This window comes from Mizuhopecten yessoensis, unplaced genomic scaffold (genome assembly GCF_002113885.1).
Source record: "Mizuhopecten yessoensis strain PY_sf001 unplaced genomic scaffold, ASM211388v2 scaffold6523, whole genome shotgun sequence".
Taxonomy (NCBI): domain Eukaryota; kingdom Metazoa; phylum Mollusca; class Bivalvia; order Pectinida; family Pectinidae; genus Mizuhopecten; species Mizuhopecten yessoensis.
This window is the reverse complement of record NW_018406592.1, coordinates 390,877-401,565: the sequence shown is the minus strand read 5'-3', so window position 1 is coordinate 401,565 and position 10,689 is coordinate 390,877. Positions and strand designations below refer to the sequence as shown.

The following is a 10,689-nucleotide window of genomic DNA, read 5'->3' as shown; positions in this document are numbered from 1 at the left end:
TTAAAGCAATATAGCCAAATAACCCTTTTTGGCCCCGCCCCTCAGCCCCCTGGGGGGTCAGCCACACCATTTGTACAATTTTGAATCCCTGCATCCCATGAATGCTTTTGATTAAATATGATTGATATCCAGTGCATAGTTCTACAGAAGAAGTCGTTTATAGCAATCTAGCCAAATTGCCCCCTTTTTGGCCACGCCCCTCAGCCCCCTGGGGGGTCAGCCCAACCATTTGTACAATTTTGAATCTCCACCACCTAGGGATGCTTCCAGGCAAATATGGTTGATATCCATCTCTTAGTTCCAAAGAAGAAGTCGCTTAAAGCAATATAGCCAAATTGCCCCCTTTTTGCCCCGCCCCTCAGCCCCCTGGGGGGTCAGCCATACCATTTGTACAATTTTGATTCCCCACCACCTAAGGATGCTTCCAGTCAAATTTAGTAAAATTCCAATCAGTGGTTAAGAAGAAGAAGTCGTTTAAAGAAATTGTTGACGGTCGGACGACGGACGACGGACGACGGACGACGGACGGACGACGGACGCCACGGTATGGCATAAGCTCACCTTGGTCCTTTGGACCAGGTGAGCTAAAAAGATTTGATATATCAATGGTAGTTATGTGGGAACACAAAAACGGGACAGGGATTGAACCACTTTTAAGCATATTTGATATGTTAAACTAACTCTCAAGTCAACTCAGTCAGTAACAGGTAAGTTACAGTAGAACACTTAAAGAGATCATCAGATGGCTTTGAACAACATAAATGTCAACAAAAAAGAAACATAAGTCAATAAAAAAGAGATAAAAATGTAAGTACAGTATTTCACTGACTTTTTGGTTCAGAAGTGAAAACTCTACATTAACTTGTATTATTGGTCTGATGTCATTAAGGACTTGCTAAAGGATTCCTTTTTTCAAATTCAAACAATATTCTGATGTAGCCGGTTTTTTGATCCAATACATATCTTTGATCCTTATTAATGTATAATCTTGCACTGTATACCTTGTTTTGTGATCGAGTTATCTCCCTTAAGAAGATTTAATCCCATCATTCACAATAATTGAGAAATATCTTAGCGTTATTGATGCAGGTATTCTGATCTACAACTTATCATATATAAAAAATGTGTCTATGTATTTCAAAATTGCCATTCATTGAAGAAATTTTACAACTTCTTTTAACTTGAACTTTTTTTAATGTTACAGTAATACATCTACTTAAATGTAACAATATCCATAAACTTTACATTTCAAATGTTTTTTTTTTTTTTTTAGATATAACATGCAAATATAATAGTGCTACAATAAAATCTAATCAAAGTCAAAATATTCTAAGCTACATTGTGAAATGATGAAGAGGCAAATTTTCACTGTATACAGGCACGAATACTTGGTTGACTTCAAGGTTCAAACACATAACATTAAAGATAGCTTATGCTTCCAATGTAAACCAGTTATATCAAACCCTTTATGCTAGCTGTCATCATTTGTCGAGATGAAATTTGGCAATATAAAGGGGTTTGGCAATATAAAGGGATTTTTCATTAAAAAGGGGTTTGGCATTATTAGAAGAGATTTATGATAAGATTTGTAAGAACAAATATTGCCGTAATTAAGCAAGGTAAAAACGAAAAGTTTGGCTTTATACTTGGGTACAACTGAATCCTCATTATAATGCCAATTATTTCAGTTTCCAGCCTTCCGATAATCCTATGTATTGCCTTCAAATAACCTGTAAAATGTATTGTAAACATGCCTGTATACAGTTCTACACTGATCACACGGAACACATTCATGCAATGTCATTATAATACAAACTCTGTCAACAACAGATTATCAAGCAATTATCAGTTCATAGCTGTTTATTATATCAAACCAATGCAGTCAACCTTCACCACAAATACACCTACACAATGATTTAGTTATCTTTTGAAAGAATTTAATTGGCAATATTTATTGCGACACAACAAATTCATGTTTTTGTAATTAAGTTTCATATTAAATGAAACTGCACACAAACACACAACACTCTAAGCAGGGGTCAAACACAAAAGCCAGGGTCAGGGTCATATTACTTACCAACAGCCTCCTCAAGAAGTGACCTCTGGAGTTCGTCCACATGTTCATCCTCAAGTTCTGCCATCTGGGCCGCCCAATCAGCTTCAAGGCGGTTCATTTCCTCCTTGTGCTCCTTGGCGAGGGTTTCCCGTAGCTTGTCGAGCGATTGGCCATGCTGGTTTTCTAGATCTGCCCTCACAAGTTCTAACTGGCTGGTATAGATCTGTTCCAGGGTCAGACGCATCGCCTTTACTTGGAGGTTAATGTCACCCTGTGGCACAACATTTAACATTGAATCAGAGATTTATTTAAAAAAAAATATATAAATTTAATGAAATAAATTAAATCCAGAGTTCCAAAAAATCAAGGTTTGACAGAACATCATCTTTTACCTAGAAATACATTTTTGAAGAATATTTCAGGAATATGTACTTTAGATAAAAAATATTCAAATATTTAAAATGTTTATTTAAGCTCAATTGGTTCAGTAAAGTTTAAGTTTAGAATGTAAAACAGTTCATGAATGATGGACAAAGACATAGAGCAAAAGCTTACAACATGAAAGGAGAGGCTCTTAAAGAAACCCAACATGAGAAATCATGGCCCACTATTATGTATTACTGCCAGTTTGGAAATCCAACATTTCCTTCCTATCACTGGTACAGGAAACTGATCAAAAGGATCATTGCAAACTCTATGAGGATCCAAGAGGTACTATTAAAGGCCTATATAAATATAAACTTTATTTCTTTTACAACAATTATAAAACAAGTTATTTCAATTTCAGTCTTGTTGGCTCGGATGTTAGCGTGCAGAGGTCTTATTGTGGGAGGAAACCGCAGTACCCGGAGAAAACCCACGTGGTAGGGCAGGTAACCCTATACCTTTTCAGGTCCTATTTGGAAAGTGTGTGATCCACTGCGCCAACCGACCACCCAACTTACCATCTTAAAGGCTTATCTATTAGTAAGTGTTTCAAGTTTGTTTTTATCACAGAACTGACCACATGTTGTTGGTGAGAGGTGTCCATCTCTCTCCTGTGCACATCTTCTATGGACTGTATGACATGGTCAAGCTTCTCCTGCTGGTCACTTTCCAGGGCCTGGCGCAGTTGGTCAGTGGTCTGGTGGTTAAACAGAAACCAAATATTACCATTTACTCTGACTGGTCAAGTTCAAACTGACCATTACTATCTAAATGTTTCAAATAAATGGTGAGGTTCAAACTGAACATTACTATCTAAATGTTTAAAATAAATGGTGAGGTTCAAACTGAACATTACTATCTAAATGTTTAAAACAAATGGTCAAGTTGGCAATTTCAACTGGAAATCAGTCTTTAAACTTTGCTATGATAAATGTCTTGTAAGAACAACAAGTATCCTTGGTAGATACTGATGCTGGAATGTTGAAACTCTGGCTTCAGAACCTGCCAACAGGCAGGTCCCCTCCCTCATCCCCCACCCCATTTACATTCGTACTTTTATCAGAAAGTTTCATTGAAATAAAAAACAAAGTTTCATTGAAATGAAAAAACATCAGTTCTTGCATTCAGGATGATAACAATTAGATAGGAGACATGGGGACTGTTTGTTTATAAATGAACAGCAGTTTTTAAATTTAACATTTTTGGGTATAAATACTTGCGGACCTGCAAATGTTTATGCAGGCCTTGTAAGGCTTTGTCAAGGCTCGCGTGAAAGCTTCATCAGATTACTAGGTCCGACATTATTTGTTAAACGAACAACTGTGGTCAGACCGGTTGAACCGTTTAAACGAAAACGGTCATTTTGATCCTATTTGGGATTATCGTGTCAGAGCATTTTACTGAACCCTATAACATTGATAACAGTATGATCCTGTTGATACGTGTGATGTCCAGTTACACAAGACATCCTGTGTCTTTACTGAATCCTGTTGCTAAGAAACGACATGTCTTTGTTAATGAGGAGCTTGAAAATGTTTCTTACGAGCTTAGATCAGTAACATAAAAGGCTGGAAAACTGAAAAGACTTATCATATAGAAAAATATTCTGATTCTTGGCTTGAATGCCGATATTACAAAATGTAACACTGCTGTTTCACAGACCAACTACCAAGCTCATTTTGTAGCATTTAACAGATTTCTGTGGATAAGCAGTGATCCTTAAAACATTTCTGTGGATTAGCAGTGATCCTTAAAACATTTCTGTGCCATAACAATCCACATCCAAGATTTACCTCTGAATGTCTTAATCAGCACATAACTAGTTCATTATAAAGATTTGTGTCCAAACTTATCTGCTTAACCCTAACCCGAACCCTAACCCTAACCCTACACCAGTAGGCATGTATTTCCATAAAAACAAGTATCCACATCCAATGTACCTATTACTTAGTCTAAGATAACTAACATCTGTATCCACATCCAATGTACCTATTACTTAGTCTAAGATAACTAACATCTGTATCCACATCCAATGTACCTATTACTTAGTCTAAGATAACTAACATCTGTATCCACATCCAATGTACCTATTACTTAGTCTAAGATAACTAACATCTGTATCCACATCCAATGTACCTATTACTTAGTCTAAGATAACTAACATCTGTATCCACATCCAATGTACCTATTACTTAGTCTAAGATAACTAACATCTGTATCCACATCCAATGTACCTATTACTTAGTCTAAGATAACTAACATCTGTATCCACATCCAATGTACCTATTACTTAGTCTAAGATAACTAACATCTGTATCCACATCCAATGTACCTATTACTTAGTCTAAGATAACTAACATCTGTATCCACATCCAATGTACCTATTACTTAGTCTAAGATAACTAACATCTGTATCCACATCCAATGTACCTATTACTTAGTCTAAGATAACTAACATCTGTATCCACATCCAATGTACCTATTACTTAGTCTAAGATAACTAACATCTGTATCCACATCCAATGTACCTATTACTTAGTCTAAGATAACTAACATCTGTATCCACATCCAATGTACCTATTACTTAGTCTAAGATAACTAACATCTGTATCCACATCCAATGTACCTATTACTTAGTCTAAGATAACTAACATCTGTATCCACATCCAATGTACCTATTACTTAGTCTAAGATAACTAACATCTGTATCCACATCCAATGTACCTATTACTTAGTCTAAGATAACTAACATCTGTATCCACATCCAATGTACCTATTACTTAGTCTAAGATAACTAACATCTGTATCCACATCCAATGTACCTATTACTTAGTCTAAGATAACTAACATCTGTATCCACATCCAATGTACCTATTACTTAGTCTAAGATAACTAACATCTGTATCCACATCCAATGTACCTATTACTTAGTCTAAGATAACTAACATCTGTATCCACATCCAATGTACCTATTACTTAGTCTAAGATAACTAACATCTGTATCCACATCCAATGTACCTATTACTTAGTCTAAGATAACTAACATCTGTATCCACATCCAATGTACCTATTACTTAGTCTAAGATAACTAACATCTGTATCCACATCCAATGTACCTATTACTTAGTCTAAGATAACTAACATCTGTATCCACATCCAATGTACCTATTACTTAGTCTAAGATAACTAACATCTGTATCCACATCCAATGTACCTATTACTTAGTCTAAGATAACTAACATCTGTATCCACATCCAATGTACCTATTACTTAGTCTAAGATAACTAACATCTGTATCCACATCCAATGTACCTATTACTTAGTCTAAGATAACTAACATCTGTATCCACATCCAATGTACCTATTACTTAGTCTAAGATAACTAACATCTGTATCCACATCCAATGTACCTATTACTTAGTCTAAGATAACTAACATCTGTATCCACATCCAATGTACCTATTACTTAGTCTAAGATAACTAACATCTGTATCCACATCCAATGTACCTATTACTTAGTCTAAGATAACTAACATCTGTATCCACATCCAATGTACCTATTACTTAGTCTAAGATAACTAACATCTGTATCCACATCCAATGTACCTATTACTTAGTCTAAGATAACTAACATCTGTATCCACATCCAATGTACCTATTACTTAGTCTAAGATAACTAACATCTGTATCCACATCCAATGTACCTATTACTTAGTCTAAGATAACTAACATCTGTATCCACATCCAATGTACCTATTACTTAGTCTAAGATAACTAACATCTGTATCCACATCCAATGTACCTATTACTTAGTCTAAGATAACTAACATCTGTATCCACATCCAATGTACCTATTACTTAGTCTAAGATAACTAACATCTGTATCCACATCCAATGTACCTATTACTTAGTCTAAGATAACTAACATCTGTATCCACATCCAATGTACCTATTACTTAGTCTAAGATAACTAACATCTGTATCCACATCCAATGTACCTATTACTTAGTCTAAGATAACTAACATCTGTATCCACATCCAATGTACCTATTACTTAGTCTAAGATAACTAACATCTGTATCCACATCCAATGTACCTATTACTTAGTCTAAGATAACTAACATCTGTATCCACATCCAATGTACCTATTACTTAGTCTAAGATAACTAACATCTGTATCCACATCCAATGTACCTATTACTTAGTCTAAGATAACTAACATCTGTATCCACATCCAATGTACCTATTACTTAGTCTAAGATAACTAACATCTGTATCCACATCCAATGTACCTATTACTTAGTCTAAGATAACTAACATCTGTATCCACATCCAATGTACCTATTACTTAGTCTAAGATAACTAACATCTGTATCCACATCCAATGTACCTATTACTTAGTCTAAGATAACTAACATCTGTATCCACATCCAATGTACCTATTACTTAGTCTAAGATAACTAACATCTGTATCCACATCCAATGTACCTATTACTTAGTCTAAGATAACTAACATCTGTATCCACATCCAATGTACCTATTACTTAGTCTAAGATAACTAACATCTGTATCCACATCCAATGTACCTATTACTTAGTCTAAGATAACTAACATCTGTATCCACATCCAATGTACCTATTACTTAGTCTAAGATAACTAGCGTCTGTATCTACATCCAATGTACCTATTACTTAGTCTAAGATAACTAACGTCTGTATTGGAATCAACCTGCTAGATTCATAAAGAAACATTGGTGCCTGCATTGCTTGCTACACTTACTTTGAAAACATGTTTATCTTTATTAATTCACTATTGAATTTGATGTAATCAATTTCAGCACAAATTCCTTGAATTTGATGTAATCAATTTCGACACAAATTCCTTGAATTTGATGCAATCAATTTCGACGCAAATTCCTTGAATTTGGTGAATTTCTTCTTGTTCAGTTTTGTAGTAAAGTTTTATTTTTTTGTTTACGATGTGTTTGTGATTTTATGCAGGGCCAGGCTCTTTACCTCTTTATAAGGTGTTGTTGGCATGTGTTGTTCCGTTCCCTCATCCTGATGTTTTCGTCGTTCTGATGCTAACTGTTCCCGGAGATGTTCAAGCTGGGCTTCATATTCCTGTTTCAGGCTCTCCAACTGAAGAAACAAAATTTCAAAGGTTTTCAATCTCACAATATGTCAGCCTGGTAAAACACTAGCCCAATCCTACCGCCTGATGATCAGTGGAGGAGAATATTGTATTTCAGTATCAGTATATATACATGTACTTCTGAGAAGCTGGCGTCCAGAAATCCTGTAGATACTTCCGTTCTTTCATATATCACACTCCATTCAGGGACAGAGCGATCGCGAGAATCTTCCCATTTTGTATGAGATTTACAAAACAAGTCCTTTATTATGTTATCTATTAGCCAGCATCTGGGATGTTACAATGAAAACAATTGAAAAAGGTTAAATAAATCTTATAGGAAATGGAAACAAAAATATGATGATCCTACAAGTATGCAGGAAAAGGATTATTTAAAATTGAAATGAACTTTTCTTAACCCTTATTTATCACTTTGACAGCCTAATGTATTTAGATAAATTTGATCCCAGTATCTGATATACGTACCACCCAGGATATAGATTTGATCCCAGTATCCGATATAACAACCCAGGATTTAGATTTGATCCCAGTCGCTGATATAACAACCCAGGATTTAGATTTGATCCCAGTACCTGATATACCACCCAGGGTATAGATTTGATCCCAGAATCTGATATACCACCCAGGGTATAGATTTGATCCCGGTATCTGATATACCAACCAGGATATAGATTTGACCCCAGTATCTGATATCCCACCCAGGATATAGATTTGATCCCAGTATCTGATATAACAACCCAGGATATAGATTTTCATGTATTTACTGTGTAGTTAACTTCTCACTTATTTATACAGATGAATTACAGTAACAGTAAACATTTTCCTAAGGCCGTGAATACTCTTCTATGCCTATCGTTTCTACACAATGATCTCTAATTCAAATATCTATTGTGTTGATTTTTATTTTCATTATAAATATATTCTAAATATCTAATGATTTTGCTTTTAATTTTCATTCTGGTGTTTGTAATTTGTATTCCAAAAACCTAATTGATTTCTTGCCTTGACCTAAAGGAGTTTAAGATGTATATATGTGATATAATTAGTACATTTCATCAACAGCTGATGATGTCAGCACACAATTAAAGGTGAAGATACCCAGTACCCTGAATTGTGTCTCCAACAAAGGAGAGTTCCAATGTGTTCTGCACTTGTTTTTTATTTGGAGTTGTTTGCCCAGGTAGTACTTAGCAAAGAATTATATGTATACTGTAATTATGATTTCCTTTCTCACAAAACAGCATGGATCCTTTACAGAAATTTGATCTGTGATCCTGTTGTAGACAGTTTATCTAAAGAAATTTGATCTGTGATCCTGTTATAGACAGTTTATCTACAGAAATTTGATCTGTGGCCCTGTTGTAGACAGTTTTCAACTAGCTGTGCTACCAGTCATTATAATAGTTATATGTTCAGGGATGTGTCCAGTCTCCAGCCCGGTGCTACCAGTCATTATAATAGTTATATATGTTCAGGGATGTGTCCAGTCTCCAGCCTGGCGCTACCAGTCATTATAATAGTTATATGTTCAGGGATGTGTCCAGTCTCCAGCCCGGCGCTACCAGTCATTATAATTGTTATATGTTCAGGGATGTGTCCAGTCTCCAGCCCAGTGCTACCAGTCATTATAATAGTTATATGTTCAGGGATGCGTCCAGTCTCCAGCCCGGCGCTACCAGTTATTATAATTGTTATATGTTCAGGGATGTGTCCAGTCTCCAGCCCGGTGCTACCAGTCATTAATTATAATACAGTTGTGGGATTGCACAACGTTACACGATGTGCGGTGTAAGCACGATGTGTGCACGGTGTGTGAACGGTGTGTGCACGATGGGCGAACTATAAAAAGCTGAACGATCATTGCTTGCGCACATCTGTGCGCTCGATGGACGGACGTTGTGCGATAACAATCGTGGTTGGTGTAAATTGAGGAATGCCTTAACAATTTATACGGTTCCGTGTTTAAACATATAAACTTGATGTTTACGTATGTTTTTATATTCTAGCAACATCTATAAACTTATCTTTCTGTCTATACATTCTTATATTTAGAAATTGTGTTTTCTGTGTTTTTTAACAAACGTAATCGACACATGTAAAATTACAACACAATCCGGTATACAGGTAAACATTAACCCTTTTGTACATGTACCTGGACCGTAGTTTTCTCCCCGCCTGGGGCACTTACGTAACTCGTCGGGCAAGGCCGGGGGTGTGAAAATCCAGGTGAAGGGGAACTATAGGCAAACGAATGCAAATAACAAATACTATTTATTACGGTCAAACGGTATCGCATATCAGCTCTGTGTGTCAGGCTCTGGTCAGGTAAAACTCTGGACACTCATAAAATTGTTATTTACCTGTTCTGTTAACTTGGAGCTAAACCCATTCTTGACAGCCTAACGGTCGCTGTAATACGTGTAACACGCATTGTGAAATTGTATAATCTTGATTATTGTGATGAGAAATTACAGATATATATACACAGTGTACATTATCGCATACAAGCCCTCCATATTTTTGTCATTCCGTAATTTTGATCTACAAATGATACCAAATCGCACAGTTGTGCGGAGAGAAGCGCACAACGGGGCGAACGAATGCTAAATCGCACAGTTGTGCGCAACATGTGTAAACGATGTGCGGATGGTGTGTGAACGATGTATGCACGGTGTGCGCACGCTTTTTTTGGTGCGTTGTGCGATCCCACAACTGTAGTTATATGTTCAGGGATGTGTCCAGTCTCTAGCCCGGTGCTACCAGTCATTATAATAGTTATATGTTCAGGGATGTGTCCAGTCTCCAGCCCGGTGTTACCAGTCATTATAATAGTTATATATGTTCAGGGATGTGTCCAGTCTCCAGTCTGGCGCTACCAGTCATTATAATAGTTATATGTTCAGGGATGTGTCAAGTCTCCAGCCCAGTGCTACCATGGCCAGTCATTATAATAGTTATATGTTCAGGCATGTGTCCAGTCTCCAGCCCGGTGCTACCAGTCATTATCATAGTTATATGTTCAGGGATGTGTCCAGTATCCAGCCCGGTGCTAC

At 36.4% G+C, this 10,689-nt stretch overlaps 1 protein-coding gene across 1 annotated transcript in view; it reads right to left on the bottom strand.

Annotated features, from left to right (window-relative positions):
- LOC110452280 overlaps window positions 1–10,689 on the bottom strand; it is a 149,030-nt gene that overhangs the window by 52,453 nt on the left and 85,888 nt on the right. Inside the window, exons 5-7 of the mRNA XM_021500694.1 lie at window positions 7,498–7,623; window positions 3,060–3,179; window positions 2,078–2,327 (exon numbers count right to left, since the gene is read on the bottom strand). Of these exons, the coding sequence (XP_021356369.1) occupies window positions 2,078–2,327; window positions 3,060–3,179; window positions 7,498–7,623 (496 nt within the window). The remainder of the gene's footprint in view (window positions 1–2,077; window positions 2,328–3,059; window positions 3,180–7,497; window positions 7,624–10,689) is intronic.